General features: G+C 37.4%; 1 protein-coding gene across 9 annotated transcripts in view; it reads left to right on the top strand.

Moving 5' to 3' along the window:
* LOC126350377 (AP-1 complex subunit gamma-1) overlaps positions 1 to 25,706 on the top strand; it is a 157,074-nt gene that overhangs the window by 129,877 nt on the left and 1,491 nt on the right. For all 9 annotated transcript variants that reach the window (XM_050002510.1, XM_050002509.1, XM_050002512.1 and 6 more), the window contains 4 exons: positions 1,863 to 1,989; positions 4,307 to 4,438; positions 12,463 to 12,623; positions 12,732 to 12,824. In XM_050002510.1, the coding sequence (XP_049858467.1) occupies positions 1,863 to 1,989; positions 4,307 to 4,438; positions 12,463 to 12,623; positions 12,732 to 12,824 (513 nt within the window). The remainder of the gene's footprint in view (positions 1 to 1,862; positions 1,990 to 4,306; positions 4,439 to 12,462; positions 12,624 to 12,731; positions 12,825 to 25,706) is intronic.

Here is a 25,706-nt window from a genome sequence, read left to right on the forward strand (position 1 = left end):
GAGAAACAGTATGGTGAAACAAGCCCCACCTCCCTTTCACAGGGCAGCAGCCGATAGCAGAAATGACACAGTGTTATAGGGATTGTTGATCTCACAAGGGTCTCAATCGGAGACCGTGCTGGACCCTAAATAGTCAATTCACTTACTTCAAAATAAGAAAGTAATGAGGAACGTACAACACAAATCAGTTGGGACAGCTACCACACAGTTGCTTGTTGAGTTTAGCAGATTATTGTTGACTACATAGTTAAGCCCTGACATCTAGCAGTATTGGATGCAAGCACAGTTCAATAAATCCGCCACCTAATTTGGAACCTTAAAAGACTCCTCATTATACAGGGCACAAGATCATTGAGTGCACTGATACGTCATTGTGTTCTTCCGCATTTTCCCTTTCCATATTGCACTTTGCCAGATGTACAGTGCCAGTAAGAGGAAATTGGTTACATTTTCAATAGTGATATCCAGAAAATAAAGTTATTCAAACTAGCTCTGATACAATAGTTCATCTGGATTCAATTCTCTATTAGGTAATTCTGAGTTTTTACATTTTGAGGCAGGTTTCGACCCCTCGCTGCCTCCCCCCCTCGCAGCCCCTCCCAACCCCTGTCGCCTCCGATCAACGCCCTTCCCCTTGTGTCACCCCACCCCCTTTGTCGCCCCTCCCTCCCCCCTCTGCCGCCGCCCCCTTCGTCGCCCCTCCCTCTCCCCTCTGCCGCCTCCCCCCGTTGCCCTTCCCTCCCCCCTCTGCCGCCTCCCCCCGTTGCCCTTCCCTCCCCCCTCTGCCGCCCCCTCATTGCCCCTCCCTCCCCCCTCCACCGCACCCCTCGTCGCCCCTCGCATGCGGAAAGAGGTACATGAGCTGGTTCGGAGACATTATTTCTAACAGCTAAGAACTACCTCTTCATCAAGTCGCAGAGTCTAGGAATGGGGGAACTATGAATAGTTTACAGCTCTTCTAGGGATTGCAGCTCAGGAAGGCAGTGCGAAAAAATACTGAAACTGGACTTTGGTGCAAAATCCTGCTGTCAGTGCATACTCCGCGAAGTGTGGCAGATGACTACACAAGCCACGTGGTGTTGTTGGGGATGAGTTGCCAAGAGCACGGGCACTAGATGTTGCCCTGTCAAAGTGGGAGAAGAGGCTGCTGGGCTATGTGCATTGCATCTGCGAAAGTGTAGCAGTGTATGCTCTACCTCCAGTGGAGGTGGCCAGCAAGGGGTGCTGAGGATATACAGTGGTACCTTGGCTGACTTTTCCCTTCGCTGATCACTGGTTTTTTCATTCAGTGCAGCCTATCGTCTGCTGCTACAAGTGGAGGCAAACAGAGGGAGTCGCCACAGTACAGCCATATCACGTGTCTTGAGTCAGGAAATAGGCTTGTTAGTAGCAAGGCAAGTATACAAGTAGATTGTGCAGTGATAGCATGGATTGTCTGCACAGAGACCATTGTTTCAGATTACCTTATACAGCAGCAGAGAGAGATGCACTCATTTGACAACTCTGAAACAGGAGTGTCACCGCTTTTTTCCCAGAGAAATCCTCTCTCTGTGTGAAACATCTTGTTATACATGTCTGTGTATGGTGGTCCAAAGCAGTATATGTGTTATCAGGCTTTCCCATACTAACCTGTTTGAGCTTATGCTCAATCTCTCATGACTTCATTGTAACTGAGCTCTTTACCGCAAATCTTACTTTTGTTTCTTTATTTCAAGTAAAGTAATTTGTGTCATTTAGGCATGATGTATGCTAAAATCTGGGAGCCCAAAATGTCTTTCCCATAGTGAATTTGTTTTGTTAATATTTTTTGTGCAATGTTTGATATAAAATACTATTGTCACAGAGATTACTTTTGGTTCCAGAATGCCCTTCTTGTTTTGCTTGGAGGTTCAGATAGTAATGAAGGGGATATAGTTAACTCTGTTCCTACAACAGAAACAATAAAAACTACCACTGTTGACAACAATCAGGATTTGCTGGACTTGTTAGGTATGTGGTGTTCATTAGTTTTCTAGTTTGTAACATCTGATGCGTTTACTTTGTTTTTTGAGGTATATTAATGGTATGTCAGCCATTAAATTGCAAAACTTTCCTTATTGATGGCTATAATGACCTCATGTCACCTTTATCTGTGGAGGCAACCGTACACTGAACAGTATTGAATGTCCAATGGAAGGACTTTGTACTCAAGAGTTCAAGATGATGATCTCCTCTTCAAGTTAAATGTGTAAAAGTAATCACTGGGAAGACACTTGCACCAGCCATTGAAAGCTGTTCAGTGTACAGTCATCACTAAGGTGATATTAATAACTAGAGGTGATGTAAGCTAGAGCACATTATGGTTGTCAGTTGACAGAATTTTCAAATGAAAGTAATGAAGTTAGAGAAGGGTCAAATGATTCCATATGTGATGTATTGTAAGCCTTGCATATCACATATCACAAAAGAGACAATGGTGATCTGCAAAATCATACTGACATGTTTTTTTAAAGTAAATTATTAATATTTTTAATAGTCAGGGGAAAACTGAAGTCATGTAAGCATAAGCATTTGATGGTCAATTAAAAAGTTTTTGTTTGATTTAAAATCCTGAAAAAAATACCTGCCACAGTTACATCAAACATACTGTGTGAATGTCCAAATATTTCACAAATGTTATATGTCATGGTCTCCATTGTTAAGATGTTATAGCACAATATCAGATTTATATGTAACCTCATAACTGCAATTTAACATGTCATGATAATCAGCTCTTGACAGTTTGTCACTCAGTGGCCATTGTAGAGACACAGTTGGAATGGTGAAATGTATATTTTCTCTAGTCACTGTATTTGCCATTTTCTCCAAACTACTGTCCGTATTTAAGATTGCCTGCTTCATATTTTGTCATGAACTTCATTATGTTTGTGAAGTGAACATTCATGACCACTATTGATTCAGTAATTACCATGAGCTTACAAATTTCAGAGTTTTGATACTGGATGCTTCCTGCTGTCAGTTACTAATAAATGCTGGAATCCCACAAACGATTGCTGTTCAAATTCTTTTTACCGTTAGAAATACTATTACCACTTATTTAAAGCTGATAGCTAAATGCAGCTTTTTCATAGTATAGCCCAACTGAGAATCTGCTCTTTCACAATTTGAAGCAGGCCCATTTTCTGGGGACAGGAAGTGACACCATAATTATACATAATGATGGAGAAGATATTACTATTACTATATAACTCTGGTGCTGTCAGGCATGTGGAAGTCATTTTATTTTGTTTCTGATTTGTACAACATTTTTACTTGTGAACCCGCAACTGAATGGGCAGTAATCTTTTTAATTCCTCACTAGTTGTGGGGAGCTATACCAAGAAATACACCATTTATTAAAATCACACAAATGTAGAATTGTCTATAAGTAGAAACTGACTAATGTAGTTAATGAAACACTGCACTCGTACTTGGTATGGGACACAATTGAAACACTGCCTTCATTTAACTTCTCCATATTGTGGCAGACTCAGTTAAACTACAAACAAAGACAAATCATCCAGCATTGTGTTCTTTGCCCACATACACAAACTCTGTCTGTGGCACTGCATTTGGGAGGGCAGCAATTAAAAATCTCGATTCTGTCATCTGGACTTAGATTTTCATGGTTTCACTAAAGCACTTTTTTCTTTTTCTGTCAGTGATGCCTTAAAAATGAATTGATGGTAAATATTATTAATCAGATCACAGTATACTGTTTGTGAGATCTGACTGATATCATTATGATAAAATCTATGAAATGTTGTTCAGAGCGACGAAATCAAGAATTTTGTAAGTGACTGGGCTGTTCTTAAGTGAGGTGGAGCATTACTTTAACCATATAATTAAGAAACCGGATCTCACAAAGGGACCTTACTGACTGTTGCCCTCTTCAATTTTCTCCATATTTGGAGAATTTGAAGGTCAGTGCCTGGACATAAATATCTTAAACCAGTATGGCACACTTTTCAAGAAAACTTGAAGGTATCGCACATCCTGTCTAGAAAAAAATAAGGAAAAGTTTTGAACAATCATGTCAGGGAACAAGCAGGTGATCAAGCCATGTATTTTATAGTAGTCTAGAAGAAATGCACATAAGATAACCGTTTCAAACAGAATTCAGGGAGCAAAAGTGAATATGATAATCTAATAGTATCTGTTGCATAATTTTTGCAAACATTGGATAAATAATATCAATGAACTGTCATTGTACTTAACTAGCAAGCACACACTCACAGTGTAGTACATTAATGGATTTTGTGCAGTTAATTGCCAAGCTGTTTTTCAGGAGGCCTTGACGTTGGAAATCCTACAACATCACCAGCAACATTGCAGAACAACAACAGTATTATTTTTAATTCCAACCCAACTTCCAATTTTCTTGTGGATGGTCTTCTAAACAGCCAGCCTGTTGTATCCAGTAAGTAGCATTATTAAAACCCAGTAACATATTCAGTCGAAGACGGTGGTGATGGGTGGATGGATGTGTGTATTGGAGGGGCGGAAGAGATTTATTGAATTATTGCTTGTTGCCATGCACAGTAGAAAATAACTATCATATTAAAACACGTTATGCATTATAGTGATTTATTTTTGTGTTTAAATGAGTATCAAAATAAATTTCTCCTTATCCATAGTTATTGTAAATGTCTGTTATGTAATTTGGGTGCATCCGTCCTCATGTTGTATAACTAATGCAGTGTATTATAGATTGGAACAGGGAAAAATCTTTTATTTTTTGGTCAATTTTGTTTTTTGCCAAATCTGGTATTATTTTTTGCTAATTTCAGTTTTATTTTCTGCCAGATTTGATCCTAACTTTTTCTGCAAAATTTTGTAATTTTGTGCTAGTTTTTGCTAATTTTGCTGTTTTCTGCCAATTTTAATGTTGCTTGCCAATTTTGATGTTAATGTGTGCCAATTTTGGCTCTATTTTAGATGTAACATCATTGTCATTACACAGCATGCACTGTTCATTTAAGATTGAGGATAAAAAAGTTAAAATATATTTCAACATTCAGTAACTATCAGTTACAGAACTATCATACTCAGATTTATAAATAAAATTTTTTGTACATTAAAATGACAAATTTTGCAACATTTAATACAATTTGTCAATTTCACATTAGTTTGCCAAAAAACACCAATATCACTTTGCTCTTTGCATTATCATTTTCGTGAAATTTTCCTGTCTTTAGTTATAGGATCTGTAAAAAAAAAAAAAAACTTGAGTTGCTGATCCATCAGACAAGGAATTTTGTATTTGGATGATGTTATCTGGTAGGTAGAAAATGCTGTGTCTCCATGATGGTGAAACAATATACCCAGTATTGTAGCCAAAGAAACCTCTTCAAATAATTGTGGTAACTTACCTTGCAGGAAGTTTACATATGTGAGCACTGTAAGATATTTCTGTATGAATATGAAGAAGTGAAAACAAAAGTGTGTCTTCCATCATAATATGAAGGTTTTGTAACAATATCAAAGTGAGCTATGAGTGTTATTGATGCTGTCACACATGAAAATTACTTCACTTTGATAAGAATGCATAGAATTATTTGGTGGTCACAAGTTATATAGAGTTTCTTTGCCATTGTGAAGATGCTGCACTTGGGGATGATGAGGAGGCTATAAGCCACATTGACATTAGTTTGCCTTAGGGTCAAACACTAAGTTTCATGTTTTGATATGCTGTTGGTGAAGGGTTGCACAGCTGTAGACATCCATGGATGTAACCACAAAATCTACAGTAAAAACTACTTTGTGGGTAAAAGTGTGCATCAGTGCCTATTTCCTCAGGTATATCTGCAGATTTCAGGATAAAATTAAGTTGACAGTTGCAGCTGATGACTGAATTTTTTTTTTAAATATATGCTGCTGTAGCTGAAATACAACTACTATTAATAAAATATCTGCAGGTATTTGCAGTAGTAATTGCTTTGTGGTAGTATGTCAAACATCAATATCATTGTGATTTTGTCACTAATAGTCATGTTGAGCACCACAGCTGACACTAATATTGATGATTAATGAAAATCACTTCAGCTGTATTACAAATTTATTGTGTTGCAACTGGGTTCATTCAAAAATATCTTCAGGTTGCCTGCAGTTAAACAAAACAGGAAATGGAGCTAAAACTGCAGCATCTTATGGAATAAAATATGCAATTCACAGTGATAACAGCCTATTACTAAATCATCACGGAGCACAACTCCAGTAATAAATATAGAATTTGAACAGAAGTCTGTAGCTAAGGTAGAATTTTCAAAATTTTTAGGTGTGTCCATTGATGAGAGGTTAAACTGGAAGCAACACATTGATGGTCTGCTGAAACGTCTGAGTTCAGCTACGTATGCTATTAGGGGTATTGCAAATTTTGGTGATAAGAATCTCAGTAAATTAGCTTACTATGCCTAATTTCATTCACTGCTTTCGTATGGCATCATATTCTGGGGTAATTCATCATTGAGTAGAAAAGTATTCATTGCACAAAAACGTGTAATCAGAATAATTGCTGGAGCCCACCCACGGTCATCCTGCAGACATCTATTTAAGGATCTAGGGATCCTCACAGTAACCTCACAGTATATATATTCCCTTATGAAATTTGTTGATAATAATCCAACCCAATTCAAAAGTAATAGCAGTGTGCATACCTATAACACCAGGAGAAAGGATGATCTTCACTATGCAGGGTTAAATCTGACTTTGGCACAGAAAGGGGTAAATTATGCTGCCACAAAAGTCTTTGGGCACCTACCAAACTGCATCAAAAGCCTGACAGATAGCCAACTAACATTTAAAAATAAATTAAAAGAATTTCTAGATGACAACTCCTTCTACTCATTGGCTGAATTTTTAGATATAAAGTAAAAAAAAAAAAAAACTTAATCTTTAGTGTCATGCAATATTTTGTGTAATGTAATTTCTTGTACAGACATCTTTTATTAACCTGACACGTTCCACATCATTACGAAGTGTCGTATTCATGATCTATGGAACAAGTATTAATCTAATCTAATCTAATCTCTAATCGTGCTAAAGTCATGACACATGTTAAAGGCCAAATCCAAAAACAAATATCATACATATTTTGCTGACCTTGTGTTGGAAGTGTGGCGAGCAGACGTGGCATGCTGCATACAATAAACTGCCCGGTCTGGGCTGTTCCAACACAGGGATAAGCATGTAAACATAGTATTCAGTCTCTGTCGAGTGCAATAGGCAACCGTGCAGACACAATAGTTACACGCAAAGATGTACCATGAAGTTCAGAACTGGAGCACAGTTAATTCAAACAGTTGAAAAATATAACCGAACAAAAGTTAACAACACAATCTTGCACACCAGCAACGGAACAGGTGACAGTACTTACATCAAACTATGTCATTTGACAGCTATGTCAGTACGGAGTAATTATAAAGCACAGTTGCAAAATAATTCTGTGAAATGTAAAATATGTCATGAACAGTAATTAAGATCTCTCACAATGATCATTTCATGAATAACAGTTCTGGAGAACACATTGTCATTAAAAATGTAATAGATCTTACTGTAAGTTACAGAGCTTTATTGACCTTGCGACAATACAAGCTTGTGTAACAACTGACTTTTGTTGTCTTTCATTGTAAATAATTGTACCTAGTTCAATGCGGCTAGCTTGTAGTTTTATTTACAGTATATAGTAACCAACAGGTTCATTGCTGTAGCTCTTTTACATTTTTAATGACAGTATATCTTCTGTAACTACATTATTAACGTCTTATGATCATTGTTTGAGATCTTAGTTACCATCCCTGATTTATTCTATATAACACTTTGTAACTGTATTTTATAGTTGTTTACTTAATTTCATACGTGTCAAATGATGATGTGGTTTAGTGCAAGTGCTGTCACCATTAATTGTGCATAGTTGTATTGTAAACCTTTTTTTGTAGCTGTTTTTTATTTATTTGGATTAATGGCATAGTAGTTTTTACTCGTATCAGTTTCATACTTGTACACAATAGCTGCAAGTTCAACACTGCTAAATTTTAATTGTCAATGCATGACTGAAACTATCCAGTTTAAATGTTGTAGGAAAGTTCGTGTAGAATGTAAATACTTTTGGATTACAGGAGACCACTTACCAGAAAGTGCGCGTGCATGCGCACACACACACACACACACACACACACACACACACACACACAACCTTGTGTAAGTTTTGGCATCTATTCCTGTATTGTATTTATTAACTTTTATCAGTTCTGTTATTCAGTTATTTGGATTAATTGTGCTCTCTTCAACATGAGTTCTGCACTTAAGGTTCTGTCACTACTTGTAATGATTATAATCGTACAGTTGATTATTGTACTCGACTGATACCAAGTGCTATGTTTACCTCTATCAAGTGGCCCTTGTCTGGGCAGTTGACTGCATGCACCATACTGTGTCCACTTGCCATACTTCCGCCAGACTGTTGGCAGGATATTTCATAAGTGCTTTAACATTACATATGACAACCTGACCATTTATGTCATGACTTAAGCACAATTTGGTGACGATTTAGTATAAGGATGTTATTGCTGAGAGCTGCCTATTTTATTCATAAGATGTTGTAGTTTTAGCCTAATTTCCTGTTTTGTTTAACTGCAGGCAGCCTGTAGATGTTTAATGAATGAGACTGGTTGTAAAACAATAAATGTGTAATAATACAGCTGACATGTTTTTTTTTTTTTTTTTTTTTTTTTTTTTTTTTTTAAATTAATCATCAGTAATATTGAGGTATTGAATAGAATTGGGGAGAAGAGGAGTTCGTGGCACAACTTGACAAGAAGAAGGGACCGGTTGGTAGTACATGTTCTGAGGCATCAAGGGATCACAAATTTAGCATTGGAGGGCAGCGTGGAGGGTAAAAATCATAGAGGGAGACGAAGAGATGAATACACTAAGCAGATTCAGAAGGATGTAGGTTGCAGTAAGCACTGGGAGATGAAGAAGCTTGCACAGGATAGAGTAGCATGGAGAGCTGCATCAAACCAGTCTGAAGGACTGAAGACCACAACAACAACAATATTAATAGACTGGGAAGTGTAACATGGCCGGCTGGTGTGGCCAAGAGGTTCTAGGCGCTACAGTCTGGAACCGTGCGACCGCTACAGTCGCAGGTTCGAATTCTGCTTCGGGCATGGATGTGTGTGATGTCCTTAGATTGGTTACGTTTAAGTACTTCTAAGTTCTAGGGGACTGATGACCTCAGAAGTTAAGTCCCATAGTGCTCAGAGCCATTTTTTTAGTGTCACATGTCACAATGATGTAATGTTGTTGTGAATTAATGTAAATTTTATCAACTAAATAACTAAGTTACCCAGAAAGTAATGCACAATTTATTTATTTGCTTGCCAGCTTTATATCAAATTTCTGGAGTGTGGTCACAAATCTTCTGTGCCCTCCAACTGATGGTGTAGCTGCAGCAGTGTTCTTTAAATGGTTTACTTTTCAAACAATGTGTCGGCATTGAATTTCTCACTGCAGAGAAGGAAACTGTTGGGAACATTTACAAATGTTTGTGTGCAGTTTATGGAGCATCTGCAGTTGACAGAAGTGTGATTAGTCACTGAGAAAGAGGGTGAGGCCGCTACAACAAGATGGTATTGTAGAGTTACAAGAAGATGGTATTGTAGAGTTCAAAAATTTGAAGCATTTGGACAGTCCGTCCACAGCTCTCACACCTGACAAGGTGCAGCCACCCTATAGCCCTGACCTGGCTCCCTCAGACTTCCACTTGTTTGGGCCATTAAGGGATCTTTTCATGGAACAGTTTTGAGGATGACAAAGAGGTGATTTGCACGGTGAAGATGTGGTGTCATGACCAGGACAAAGAATAGTATCAACAGGGCATACACACCCTTATGTCTCGCTGGGGTTGGGCATAGAATGGGAAAGAGATTACATGGAAAAATTAGGAGTGTAGAACAAACATAATTCTTTCTTCTGTGTATGTTTCATTGTGTTCAATAAAAAATTGTTGTAGAAAAAAAATGTGGTGCATTACTTTCTGGGTAACCCTTATAACCTTTGATCATATGCAAAATGATGGCAGTGTGTAATATGGCTTCAGCTGACTTCCCATTGTGGCAGGAATGTTTCAAGAAAATTAAACCAAATTTATTTCTCAAATTACTTAAGAAAGTTGTAACTTATGGTCTATGTTGAGAATATTGCGTGTTATAATATACGAGAGTATTTCGGAAAGCAAAGATACACCGTACGCCAGAGGAATAGAAGAGTTTTGACGAGCAAGTTGGCAATACTGGTGTTAACCTTGAACCATTAGCTTTCTCCTCGCGGTTGTTCGGCAGTTGAACGTTGCTTCTGATGAGGAGTAGGTTGTGTTTAAAATGGCAGTGCCGATTCAGAATCCCGCCAAATGCGAAGTGCGCTCAGTCACGTTTTCTTCATGCAAAAGGTCAGCGACCAGTGGATATTCACAAAGAAATTGTTTCTGTTTATGGGAACATTATGAATTGACAAAATGTAACGAAATTGTGTCGTCATTTCTCTGAAGGTAGGACCAATGTTCATGACGAACAAAGAACAGGTCGGCCATCTGTGATCTTTGATGCCCTTCTTCAGAGAACACAGGAAGCAATTTGTGCGAATAGATGCCTCACATTGAAAGAATTGCATCAGATCATACCGGACGTGTCAGTGACAACTCTTTAAGACATTGTGACTGTCACGTTAGGGTACAGGAAATTGTATGCGCACTTGGTTCTAAAACTGTTAACCGAAGAACACAAAAAGAAAAGGATGGGCTTTGCACTTGACTTCCTCACACACTATGCTGAAGCAGGTGATGAGTTCCTTGATCACATTGTGACAGGTGTCGAGACATGGGTTTATTACCATACACCTGAATCCAAGCAACAATCAAAGCAATGGCACCATTTGAATTCACCAAAAGCCAATAAATGCAAAACATCGATTTCAGCGAAGAAAATCATGGCTTCTGTTTTTTGAGACAGACAAGGCATTCTTCTGTTGGAATTTACACCTGCTGGAATGACAATAAATGCTGCTGCATATTGCCAGACTTTGAAACGTCTTCAAAGGGCAATTCAAAACAAACGCAGGGGACAAGTGGAGTCCGCTTGCTTCATGACAACACTCGGCCTCGCACAACACTTATAACCAAAGCACTACTCAAACAATTAAAATGGGATGTATTGGACCATCCGCCATACAGCCTGGACCTTGCGCCCACCGACTTCCATGTCTTCTGTTACCCGAAGTCACATCTTGGTGGAAAATCATTCCATGACGATGAAGACATCAAAGATGAAGTTGAAGTGTGGTTCCGACAACAGGCAACAACCTTCTATGACTGGGATACAAAAGCTTGTGCACCAATTTAACAAATGTTTGGATAACGGGGGTGATTATGTCAAAAAATAACAAATAATCCATTTAATAAGATGTAACTGAAGTTTTCTAAATAAATGTTCTATTTAAGGACTGTGAGCCATTGTATCTTTACTTTTCGAAATGCCCTCATATTAAAATGTTGTTGTTGTCAAGATCATCCTTCACTTTCTAAGTGTAAGTAATGCAACATATGAGATCTAATTTCAGCAGACAAAAGTTTAGGCCATGCACAAGCCTACTTTAGGAGCTCATTTCTGAAGCACTTACAGTGGTTTATAAAATTTTATTATGTAGATGCGAATAAAAGTTGTTGTTGCAGATGCAGGTAGAATTTATATTATCGGTGCAGATCTCTAGCAATTGAATACATATGCAGCCTTTACTCTTAGGTATTGAGACCAGTGTAAAATTCACCCAACAATATCAGTGTGTTTTGGCAACAGAAGTACTACCACATCTTCTTCAGCAACTCCACACCCCATATTTCAGTAGGGCAATGCCCAGTAATGCATAGGAGAGACCATATTGGCCTTTCTTAAAGACCAACAGGTATCACTGTTTGTCAGGTCGGCATTTTGCCCCAATGTAATACTCGTCAAACATGTCTGAAACGTGGTTGATCAGCAGTTTGTTTCTCACAGTCCTCATGTAATTTGTTTCTCACAGTCCTCATGCAACTACTGTTTATGCTTTGTTGATTTTCAGGCAGACTGTGCTCCCCCAGGATGAGGTCTAGGTCATCTTTGAGTGCATGTCATAGGAGTGAGGTTCTAATTGCAGTAAATGGGGGCTCATATTGTACTAAACTTGAGTTAACCTAAAAGTCTGTAGTGTGATAAAACTATAAAGAGATAGGTTGGTTGGCCAATACTTAGTTTTAAAGAGTGATATTACAAATACTGTTGACACAGATTTAAAAGTGCTTACATATTATAATACCTTTATTTTTTTAGTTTACATCAACATTTGTAACTCTTGATCCCCTAAATTTTGTGTTTGGAAACTTCAATGTGTCACCTAATACCTTTTTTTCAGGTCTGCCAAGTATAATAGCATACGAAAAGAATGGATTGAAAATAACTTTCTCTTTAGAACGCCTTCCAGATAATCCTAGTACAATTGTAGTCACAATGATTGCATTAAATGAGACAATGAATACAATGGCTGATTTTCTGTTTCAAGCTGCTGTGCCTAAAGTAAGTACAACATTATATTTAATCAGAATGACAGATGAATTGAAGTAGTTACTAAAACTAATCAGATGAGTACAATTCTAACTTTTTTTCCTACACATTGATTTTCAGACATTCCAGTTGCAAATGCTTTCTCCATCGGGAACCGTCCTGCCACCTGCTGGACAGGTGACGCAGGTGCTAAGGATTACAAATCCCAACAGGGTAATTCATCCCATCATTCATTTATTAGAGCTAAAGTTATTTTTTAAAAAATAGTTCTCACACAAAAATCGCACACTGTTGATAGAACATGCAGTGGTTCTGTTTGGAACAAGAGGGAATGGCCAAAGGAGTTTGCAGATTAGAAAAGCCTGAAATTATGCAACCACTGTTTCCATACACATAACTGGAGAAGGAGAGGAGATGCAGATGGTGCTGAAGATTATTTATGTGGTTGAAAAACAAGTAGAGTTGGTCAGCAGGAACCCAAAGTAAAAGGAAGGTACAGATTTTCACAGTTAGGAGGGGGAGGGGGATAGAAGTTTAGTGTGTATTCTTTCTAAAAATGCATATTTTAGAGGTATTGTTCAAAATATGGTGGGGAGAGGGGCCATTGAGAAGCTATTATCTTTGGCTAACATCAGTTTTCCACTTAATGGGTACAGATGAGTTAATATTTAAAGTAAGCCGAGCTCCAGTGTATTTAGAGGAAGGAATCATTGGATCTGAGATCATCAGTGTAAATGGGTATTGAAAGAAAAATTACAGAAGAGGAAAAAAATATTGTTGCTTACAAAGTTCAAGAAGAAACATCACATTACTTCTTACCAAAATGACCAGCAGCGAACATTCAGCTCTGAGGAAGATGATATGGAAGTTGATATGATGACTCTGTGACACAAATACAAAAGTGTGGCTGGGAATATTTAATGGGGAGATCAAATACAAACTAGAACTGTTCTTTTGCAAACTTGATTGAATCAGCTAAAACAAAAATACTGCCACCTCATTTTTCTATTTTGCTTCCTGACTTTGTTACACAATTTCCCCATTAAATTAGACTTTTTGATTCAGTCTTCAAAGAAAGGAAAATAGATGTGCGCACAGCCTCATGAACATGAACACCTCTATTGCTGTATTTTCATCAAACTGGCAGTCTCGAAATTCTTTTAGTGATCCAAACACTTGGTAGTCACAGGGTGATGAATAAGGTGTGTGAGGAGAACGTTCCAGAGTTGCCCAATAAGTTTCCTCCATTTTTTTCCTTTTTTGATACAGCAAAATGCTTAGCAGACAATTTCCAGTAATTGAGTTTATCGGTGATGATGGCTTGAGCACTTTTATTCCTACCATCGAAGCAGTTTTGGAAAGGTCTATGTGTTGATCTTCTGCAGTGAGGTCCTGTATGGCACAGATGTTGTTTGATGTGATTCTTGTCTACGGTTGTCTTTGGTGGGGTTTGTTTTCCAACAGATACCCATCTTGCCACAAGTGTCTTTGAAATGGTTTCTTTCCCAAATAGTGCATGAAGTCTCCACAAAACTTACCAACTTTTGTGTCTTCCTTTGGAGCAAAATGATTATTATGCACTACGGAACAGAATTGTATACCTCTTTCCCCCACGTGGTAGCCTGACTTGAGCAGCCATGCCATGCAATGCTATATTAGCCATCTCCACCAACGTCCTGTCAAGGTTGCACCCATTTCCATCTTCTACCACAGCTGCCTTTTTTGTAGTCTATGATAAAAAGATGCTGAGAGATGGGATACATGCTATGGTTCAGTAGCAGTGTTTGGTATGTACTTATAGAAGTACCAAGGCATTCATTGGGTATTCAAAGAAAGCTGAAGTCTTGCTGACATAAAAAAAAGAAAGAAATTAAGTGAAGGCAATGAATAAAAAACACACTTGCTTCAGTAATTATTTACTTTACTGTCCTCTGTTCAGGGTTATTAGTATATTGCTTAGTAATGCTGCCAAAGGTGGTGTTGGCTGTAGTAGTACAAATGATACAGCAGACAGTTGACAGTCATCAAAGAAATTAATTATTGATACTAAACATACTAGATAATACAGTCATAATCGTAGGATACTAAAATAAACAAACAACTGGCACATCGGCTTAACAAAATTCTAATGAGTAATGTTTAGTAGTATCAAGAAGTGGAGAGCAGCTGATAACTCCCTGCTCATTCAGTAGTTGTTCAGGATAGTCCTTTCACTGTGTCTTGGTCTGCAGTGTTTCTAGCAGTGATAGTTTCTGCCCATTATGCCCAGAGTGCAATATTTCTGCATCTGGTGTACAACAGTGATGCACAAAGGTGGAGTCTGTTTTCTGCAGCTTCCACTTTGCATAGTGTTCTTAAGTTGAGTGCACAATGATGTATCTTTTCCCTATGCTGTATGAGCCACCCACTCTTTGGAACTGATCTTGTGTATTCCACTCTTCTTCATTGGGATCCACTTATCTTTGTGAGTGAAAAATGTTGCCTACTGTCTCTGTGTTGTGTAGGACACTGAGCATTTTTCTTCAAAGTATTGCTTCTTTTGGTAGACTGTCTGCCACCAAGTAGTAATACACATCTTTTGGAAATCATTTGAGGCACTATTGATGCATATGTGTGTTAGCTTGAGTTTTTAGCTTTTTCTTAACAATTCTGTCAAGAAGAGAGAGCTGGGAACCATTGTTTACAGCTATTGGTTTGGTTGTGTGTAGTTCTTGTTCTGTTGATATGGAGGTTCGATATATACAGATGACACCATGGTAGTGACAACTGCAGACTCTGGCAAATCTGGAGGAAAGATATGGTCATATGCTCAGATGTGGTGGTGGTCAAATAACAGCACACAAAACTACCTACATATTACTCAGACAAATTAATCTGTGTGCACCACTACACTATGGTTTAAGTAAGTTACTTTGAAATGTCTAGCTAGACCATTGTTTGCAGCAATTCAAGCCCTAGTGCAAACTATTGCTGTCATCAAGGAAAAAATTTAACTTAATGCAAAACACCCTATTAATAGTATTTCTTTCAATATGGCATTGAAAATATAGTGTTATAAACATACAGTTAAAGGTAGAAATGAAAGAAAGCAAGAAGGGTGAGAAAGTTAAAGAAAAACCTACCACAACATGACCCTCTTGTCTCTTATGTTACCATGGCAATGAGCAATCTTGAAATTGCCCAGGGTTGCTACCCTACAGGTCTCTACATCTGTGATTATCTCTGTACTAAGCTACTGTCAAACGATTCTGTGTTTCTTGGCAGCATTTGGGCATTCACCTAATTCCTACATCTAAAATTTCTTTAATGTGTTTTTTAAACAATTGTGTATTCAAATTGAACACATTATAACAGTAATTATCCTACTTATCACTATCCTATTCTGGCTCACAATCATCATTTCCAAGCTTAAAATGTATGATGAGCTTTCTTCCTCGTTGTTTTGAACTACTCCTCAAGGTGGTACTGCTGCAGCTGTTTCTCTTCCAACCATTCACCTGAAATCTCTTTGATCATGTTCTATTTGATTACCACCTACATAGCACTGTACTTGGACAATGACACCCCTGTGGTCTGTATTGTGAAACTGGTAATGCAATCCTTCTAGTATTTTGTTGGTGTCAATGTTAAGCAATACCTACCCTGGAAGGATGCAAGTGCAAATTATCCAGTCTGTTTCCCCTTTCTATTTTATGCAATTTGCAATGAAGCACTTCATGTTCAGATGTCCAGCTGTTGCCAGAGTTTCCTTATTTTGTGAAAGTGGACAGGGTAAGGACCACATCCAGTAATGAAATAACCATTGCCTTTGTTGGGTCACCCAGGCATGTTCATTGTCTCTTTGATGTTTGGGAAAGGTTACAACATGCCAGCTAATAGTCATCAAGTTCCAGGCACACTGCCATTCATGTGTTCTCCAGACTTGAATTTTATTATAGGTAGGAATCAGAAAATGTAGAAGCTATTTTTGGCAAAGTTAGCAGCTATTTTTCAGGCATAATTAGGTGTGCAATTATGTAATAATCTGGTTACTCTCTCTCTCTCTCTTGCTGGTATGTGATGGCATCTGCTTCATTAACTATTGTTGTTCAATCAACCCCATTGAGCAAAGAAAGGAAACTAGTATTATATGACCGACTTTTTAAAACTTGTATTTTTATTGTCAAAAGAAAGGCTTGTACAAGTCTCAGCATTGCATTCTTTGTGATTACATATCCTGTCTGTGGCTAATGTGGTTTAGTGAGGTAAAATATGCTTGCTTTAGACATAGTTTGTTTGAGTCCACAGCAGATCTAAACAACGTTTAGCAAACATTTCGCATTAGGCCCTGCATGTTGTGGTACTGTTAAAGAACAAAATTGTGTCTCAATTTCATATGCTCTTTCAGTATTGTTTGAAGTTATATTTCTCAGAGAAAATTTCAGAGCTATATCCTCAAACACTTCACACTGTGGATCTTTGCTTCTCAGTTTGCAGAATTAGCTGCATGCCAAACAGTTCTTTGCAAAGAGCTTGCTCTAAAGTATTAAGAACACACAATGTGGAGTTTCTGAAAACTACCCTTCATATACAATTTCTGAATTAATTCTAGATTATCAAGCTATGGATAAAGTATGTGCAATGTTTGAGACTTCTGTTTTGTGTCTGCCAAATTTTTGTCAAAATTTACCCAACACTTATTTGTACTCTCATTTCTGGCAGCTATTAAAAATGCTTACAATCTATAAGAAGTAGCTTTCCAAATAAAACACTGATTCAGACCAGTTGTTAAACCAAGTACTACACGTAAAGCAAAAAGCTAAGCTTCATTTGAATTTCCATTCTTGAACTTCAGAAACTGAATATATTTATTTCAGAGTTCCAGATGTTTAGAAGTGCTGACTTTACCATTTTCACACTTCATTGAAATTGTACATAATCGTTATCCAGCATTTGCCAATCAAACTGAATTTGTGTGTCCAGCACTGCAGACGGATCAGATGATTGCCAGTAATGACCTTTCATGTTTCATAACAGAGAGCGTATTTGGAACACTGTCACTAACAGTCACATACAGCATGTGGCATCATGTGACCATGTAGTGTTTTTAATATTATTCGAGAATAGCTTGTTGCAGTTGCTGATTCTGGGAATTTCAGAGCAGCAGGAAATAACTTCTGCTCTTCTGAATCTGACAGTTGAAAGCAAAAACACAGTGTCCAATTTTGTTTTTAGTTTCATCACGAAGGATATGTATCTTTCTTCTTTTTACTGCTTCACCAATGAATTTTTTGTGATCATAAGCAATTTATGAGAATATAAAAATATCATAAAAAGCACAAGACACAATCTTTTATTACATAATTTCACACTCTGAGCTGAAATTCACATCTATATTCACATGTACTGTTCATTGTGAATTTTTTGAGTCCCTAGCTATAGATAATTACACTCAGTCGAGTCGGCATCAGTTTAGCAGCAGTATGCTGCTCCATACCTTACTAGAATGTTAATGGGCCAGGTCCCCCAATATAACATCAGCAGTTATTGTACTGAAGGTCCCAATAAGCCTGAGGATCGCACTCCTGTGGATCACCTAAGGATGACTCTGCAGTTCTCTTGAAATGCAACTGACGCAAAGGTTCTGTTAATGGTATACTACACCTTCCACATTACTGGCAACAGGTTCTACACAATGCTGGTGACTACTTTGAAGGACAGTAACAGGTGCAAATATGTAACTCATTTGTATCGATGGTAAATAAATAGTTGCCACTTTTTAAGTTCCAACCCCCATACTAGTTGTAAATCCAACTATGGCATTGAAGGTAGCCTTGAGGAAGCCCTAACAGCATGCTTGTAATTGATGGTACCAACTCTGACAAATTTATGTAGTATTTTTCCTACTTCTTCTGGGAATAGCTTATTGTGTGTCATAAAATTCCTCATGTCATCTAACTGGTCTGCCAAATATCTGCAGACCTTGCTGTGTGATATGGAAGTGTTAGTAATTTTTATCGTGAAGTTTCTTGTCTCAATTAGTTGCCTTGGAGTAGTATGTATGTAGATTTGTGTGCTCACGTAGTTGGTTTATTGTTTGAACACCACCACTGATCTGCCTGGACATAACACCAGCTCTTTCGTCACGCTTAGCCAGAGTATCTGCAGGTGCCCCCTCTAGGATGTCTGTATACACAATAACTCCATCAACAGAACAAGAACTGCACACAATCAAACCAATAACTGTAAGCAATGGCTCCCAGCTCTCTCTTCTTGACAGCATTGTTAAGAACAAGCTTAAAACTCAAGCTAAAACTGGTGTATGTGCACCAGCAGTGCCTCAGATTTCCAAAAGATATGCATTACTATTTGGTGGCAGATGGCCTATCAAAAAAATCAATATTGTGAAGAAAAATACTCAATGTCCTACTACACCAGATAGACAGTAGGCAACATTTTTTACTCACAAAGATAAGCAGATTCCAATGAAGAACAGTGGAGTATACAGGGTCAGTTGCAAAGATTGTGGCTTATATGGCATATAGAAAAGAAGTACATCATTTTGCACCTGATTTAAAGACACAATACAAGTCGGAATTTGCAAAAAACACTCCACCTTTGCTAACCCACTGTCTGTCATGTAATTGTGTGTAACAGTAGAAATGTAAGCAGCAGACAATTTACAGTCCTCAAAGAAATCCATTGTTTAATATCCTATGATTATGAATGTAGTGTGTGTAGTATTAACAATGGATTTCTTTTAGGACTGTAAATTGTCTGCTGCTTACATTTCTACTATTACATACAACTACATCTTTGCCAGTATTGGTAGACAGTCAGCTAATAACTGGAAAGATGTTACACAAATAAATAATTATTGTTATCTGTGGCAAGTAAGTGTTTCTTTTTAATATCATAATATCTGACCATGTGCCACAATGAAATCAACAGAAATTATTAATATTATAATAACAGAAATTCCAAGAATGAAATAATAAATGGGAATTGAGGACAAGCAAGCTCTTCATTGTTAATGAATGATGGGTTATACTTAAGCACACATGAAAATTGATGAAATATTGCTAGATTGTGAGGTTTTTGCTATTTTCTAGCAGCATGTGCTACAGCTAGAGGTGTGAAATCTCAAACACTCGATCTTTGTATATTCTAATTTTGCTTGTGCCCTACCCATCTTTCAGAAGTGCAAGATTTGAAATTGATTTTTTTCTAGTTACAGTAGTGCAAGGATAGCTATATAGAAAGCTTTCAGTGAATTTGAAATTAAAATCTTATCTACTAATTTATAATCAGGAAAATTTCGGTGCTCCTAAAGATTGGTCAGTCAGTCAAAAGCAACTCATCCCTCACTTGCCGAAATAGCGACACCAAAACAGAAGATAGTAGGCATGATGGCCAAAAAAATTAATACATGTCTTTTGAAATTGGTTCATATAAGAAGACTACACAACAAACTGTGACAGTTTTGCCTTTCAAGTACATTTGTTGACGATTTTCCATGTAATGCCACACGATGCAGTCATAAAATAAAATTACTTTAATATCAGAGTCTGTCATAGTTCACAGTTGAAGACTATGGTATTCCTTGAAACAATTAAAAATACTCTATCATACCTAGCTTCACACCTGCTTTTAGTAAAGCTTACGAATAGGCTGAATGATGGTAAAAGTGTGACTGACCTGACAGTAGCAAGTACAGTTTTACTTTCAACCAATTTCATTTTTAATTATGTTTCATAGTAAAATTATATATGTCTTATATTATTTTGTTATGATTGTTTACGAATTGAAATGTGAACTTCCTGTTGCATTAGCCATGATTGGCGCTGACAAGAAGTTCATCTGTTTCATCATCGCACTGATGCCACAATGACAAGAGTGGAAAGCAGTTAATGTTACCCAATAGAGGGAAGGCCTCTGGACCTGTTACTATTTATATTGATCATTAAAAAAAATATTGACAATGTATCACAGGCTTCTCAGTTAATATGTGACCTGCATGATGGGAAAAAGGCACAGACACATTTTTAGAACTTTTAAAAACAGTGTGAGAGCAGATGTACAGAACTTGCCAACTTGCATTACTGACACCAGTTTTTTGTAGAATTATGGGCATGTGGTTGATGTTTGGTGACATTTTTTGGAGACTGAACAATCATTCTGTAAAGCTTCATTTATATCAGAGGGGATGTGAACAAACACAGGCAAACCAAAGTTCACAGAACAATTTGCTAGTGTTTGCTATCATTCACTTGTATCTGTGAATAAACATTTTCAGTGGAGGGAACAGAAGAGACATCAGATAGTCAGCTGTGAAGCATGCAAGGCTCTACAAACACTGAATTCCCCCTCCACCTTATCCGCTATCTCCTATTAACCCCTTTGCTGTTGTGGGCATGTACACACATCCTGCTATGATGTTCCCTTGGTGTTGTGGACGTGGACATGTACAAGTGCACTGCCGACCTCTTCACTCCCTTCACTGCTGCAGATGGTTTACTTCCATATCTCGGTGGATAAAACAGTTTCAAGTGTGTAACATATATCATATGTGCCTCGTTGTGTGCTGTCATTTGCAGAATACCTTGTTTTGATATTTTGAATCACTAATGAGATATTGCAGTTGTTATGACCACGTAATTAGCAATGTGCAAGGGCATGAATTGACGAGTTGTACATGACTGTCCTATGGATATAAAACCCAGTACCTCAATAATGAAATGAGATACCCTTTTGCTCTTAATTTTAAATAAAATTTCAATGTCTTAGCTACATTTCATTCACAGCAGCATATGAGCTACAATCAACTACACACAATTTTTTTTAAAAACTTCCTGTGTTTTCCTTAATTTGCTGCAGCTCAGTAACTATGGTGTATAACAAAAAGAAATATATGTCAGCAGCCTGCAAGTCCACATGGCTGGAAATGGGCACTTCGCGCCATACCGTCTGTTGAATATAGAACCCAGTAACTTGAGAATGAAATATCATTCTCATTTTAAATAAAATTTTGATATATCTACAGTTCAATTGCTGCACTATATGAGCTAAAATCAACCAAACGTAAAGTTGACACAGTGATTGTTATCTCTGTGAATTCTCTAAAATTTCATACAGTAAGTATGATAGATATTGAAAAGATATCAGACTGTAAGATGTGCAAAAATCAAAATTTTCCACCAAATAGTTCCGAAAATTCGGGTAATAAGTATTTCATATTGGCCAGAACTCTGTCTCCAGCATTTGCACTAGCATTTGGCGAATAGTACAGATATAACAAAAGCAGCCTTGGTATGAAATGCAAACTCGTCTGTAGCAGCGAAAGGGTGAAAAGTCATCATAACAAAGGTTTCATTTAATACAACGGTAGTTACTTGGGAAGCAGAACTATGATACTTAGATAAAACTGTTTCATGTGGCAAGGAGGCTGTTAGGTATTAAGCAAGTAAAACAGGAAAAGGAAAATATTTGTGTCTGAATTTTTATGTAAGGGAAAACACCTGGTTAATTACAGCTCCAGCCTTCCTGGGCCTTATTTCTGAGCTTTCCATGATTGCTGGTAGGTGATTTTAGCTGCCTTCTCACTACCAGTAGGGGGAAACTGCAAAGCAGGGTGCTGACTACTGATCGACAGTGTCTAAAGATCTGCCCTTACCATCTGATTCTTGGCAATTGGCTTGTCTTTTATATACTGCGTTCACATTTCATCCATTGCAGAGATTGTGCCCTCTTTACTCTTTTTCCACCTGAAAAAGCAATAAATGAATCTTCTCTCTTGCTTACCCAGGTGGAATGCTGAGTGCTTCAGGAATTTCTTGGTGAATAACAGTTTTAGTTTTGCTGTACACCTTTCGGATCTGCCAAGCGCCTGTCACATGTACAGTCTTCTATTACCAACAGTACATTCTCTCCTTTACCACTAAGTGGCAAAACTATCAAACAATAACAAAGATAGTGTAAATAAAATAGAAAGAAACTTCCACATGGGAAAAATATATTAAAAACAAAGATTCCCAGACTTACCAAGCAAGAAAGCGCTGGTAGATAGGCACAATAAATAAAACACACAAACACACACACAGAATTTCTAGCTTTCGCAACCGACGGTTGCTTCTTCAGGAAAGAGGGAAGGAGAGGGAAAGACGAAAGGATGTGGGTTTTAAGGGAGAGGGTAAGGAGTCATTCCAATCCCGGGAGCGGAAAGACTTCCCTCAGGGGGAAAAAAGGACACGTGTACACACACACACACACACACACACACACACACACACACAAGCTCAAGGATATGTGTGTGTGTGCGAGTGTACACCTGTCCTTTTTTCCCCCTGAGGGAAGTCTTTCCGCTCCCGGGATTGGAATGACTCCTTACCCTCTCCCTTAAAACCCACATCCTTTCGTCTTTCCCTCTCCTTCCCTCTTTCCTGAAGAAGCAACCGTAGGTTGCGAAAGCTAGAAATTCTGTGTGTGTTTTAGTGTGTTTTATTTATTGTGCCTATCTACCAGCGCTTTCTCGCTTGGTAAGTCTTGGAATCTTTGTTTTTAATAACAAAGATAGTTCACACATGAAAACAGTGGACCCCCAAAGCGAATACTCTGTGATTTTTCACACTGAGGCAAGCACCAATGTGGATTCCTTGAAAGACTTGCAACCAGAATATCGGAAGTGAACATATAAGAATGCAAACTAAACACAACAGAATTCTGTTTGCTTTGCCATGTTCTGTATTCTCATCTGCACAGTACCCAAGATAAAGCTCATTTGGTGATGTTGGTTTGCTTCTGTTTGCTCAGGTGTAAACCATGCTTAAAAATCAACTTTAATTTCACAAGCATCTTTTTTGTGTAAAAACATAGTTGACTGTGTTTATTCGACAATGCCTAGGGGGCCGTAGATTATGGAACTGAAGTTGATACCATGTATCATGATTGCCGCATAGTTAACAGAATGTGTTATGGAATTTCAGAATAATTCTGACAAATTTTTGCAAAATTTACAAAATATGGTATTCTTAGAGATATGTCATCAGAGGTGACATTAACATATAGGGTGTACCTTGGAGTTATGTGGTGTAGCCATTACTATACTTTCTACATAAAATGATAAAAGTAATATTAGTTGTACACATAATTCCTTATGTTTGTCATGTAGGTATAGACAAGAATAAATATTATTGTCTTTTGCAACTAAATGTTCGTTTTCAATTAAATATTTTTTGTCCCTTTTGTATTAAGCATGTTAAGCACTGTTGGTGGTAAAAAACTGCTCTAATTGAACAGGAATATTGAGAAACCCCATGTGTACATTTTGTATCAAAATTGAGTTACTGATGGTTTTGCATGTTAAACATACAAGGGGATCATAATATAGAGAAACCCCAGATGTTGTGGCATTTTCTGGTTGTCATGTAGCCATTGTCGTTTAAACTGAAGAGAAAACCCACACATCCAAAAGATACGGGATTTCTCAAACATTTTTAAGTTGTCTTTAAACAGAGGGAACAATCTTTACTGTCTCTTACTCTTTGATTAAATTTATTTATGTTATTGGTGGTTTTAAAATGTCAGACACTGGTGATGCTAGTGACAGATGTCGGAAAACAATGAAGAAGAGGAAAAATGCACTGAAGTTTCTGAAATAAACAGCCATAAAATTAGCAAGAACAAATAAATGAAGCATATATAAATTAGAAAGCAGATAGAGTGCAACCAAAACAACATGGTTATGATTGCAGGTGAGCTCCAACCTGAAACTTACTATTGTTTCAAAATTGTGGTTCAATTATCACTGCACAACAGGCATGCTAATAAATTCTTCAAAAAATTACATGCAGTTAAAGAGAAAACTGAAATAGATTCTACCACTGCAAGCCTCTCATTTGATTTTGAGCAGAACCTGCAGTTGCATCAGATACCAATAAAAGACGGATTTTGGTTGATGGCTTTCAGTGAATGATTTCAGTGTGCATGACTTACGGAGTGAAAGTACCAGGTTTTATCTCAATCATGAAGGAATACCATGAAGGATCCCAATGAAGTCCATTTGTTTCCTTTTGGTTATATAAATGAAAATGTTGGACAACTTGTTAAACACCTTCACTTGTTCCCCAGCTCTTGTGGACATAAAGATAAAAAGCATTCAATGGTGATATTTTGTTTAATGCTTATGGCACAGGGTAGATTTCAGTCCATCATGCATTATTTTCCAACTCTTATGTTCCTCATGATAGAGATTTCAGCATGATAAAAAGGGAAACTAGAAAGACAGACAGGATATATTTGCTGAAAGAATGTTAATAATAGAGTCCATGACAGAGCTGAAATTTGAAGTGAAAATACCAAAAGCCGAATAGCTCCTAAGTTTTAAGGAATGGTGGCCAAAGTTATACGAAAGAATGCTATTTCCATTGAAACCCTAGGAAGGCTGCACAAAGAAATAGCAAACAGGACTTTATGTAACACAATTCAAACAGTTGTGCTATTCACATGAAAATCTTGGTATTGTAAAAAGTTAGTCCATTCACTGATGGAAGAGAAGAACGAACATTCCAGATGGCTGATCCATTTGTAATTCCATCAAGCTCTATAAGTCAGGCTTATCAAGATCGTGAACCTATAAATGAGAAGAAAATACATGACCTGCAGCTATTCCCACCTAAAGAAGAAATCACCCAGATCTTCTACTCTGACATATGCAACTGGCCAACGTGTTGCAAAGATTGAACATCTGTGGAGTGTAATGCCAAAGATAATTGAAAATAGGCATAGTCTGTTCGATTTTTGTCCATATTAGCAATATAATGACTTATACTTATTTTTTGCAAAATATTGAGAAAGCCCACATGTTTACTGTATAAATTTTAATTTAACATCAAGAAAATTTATCGAGGTTTTCTACAATCCATTGGTAATCGTCACTCTACATTCATTCTAACGAAAAATGAGAAGGAAAATGAAATTTCAGTACAATTTTGAGATTTGAATTGTGTTTTCTATTTTGTGAAAAATTTAGTGTTTTGGACTGTGGAGCTTCTTAATATTCCCTATCAGTTGTGAGAGATTTTTCTTGGCAGCATGTTTAGTTTATCATATTGTAATAAG

This window comes from Schistocerca gregaria, chromosome 1, assembly GCF_023897955.1.
Source record: "Schistocerca gregaria isolate iqSchGreg1 chromosome 1, iqSchGreg1.2, whole genome shotgun sequence".
Taxonomy (NCBI): Eukaryota; Metazoa; Arthropoda; class Insecta; order Orthoptera; family Acrididae; genus Schistocerca; species Schistocerca gregaria.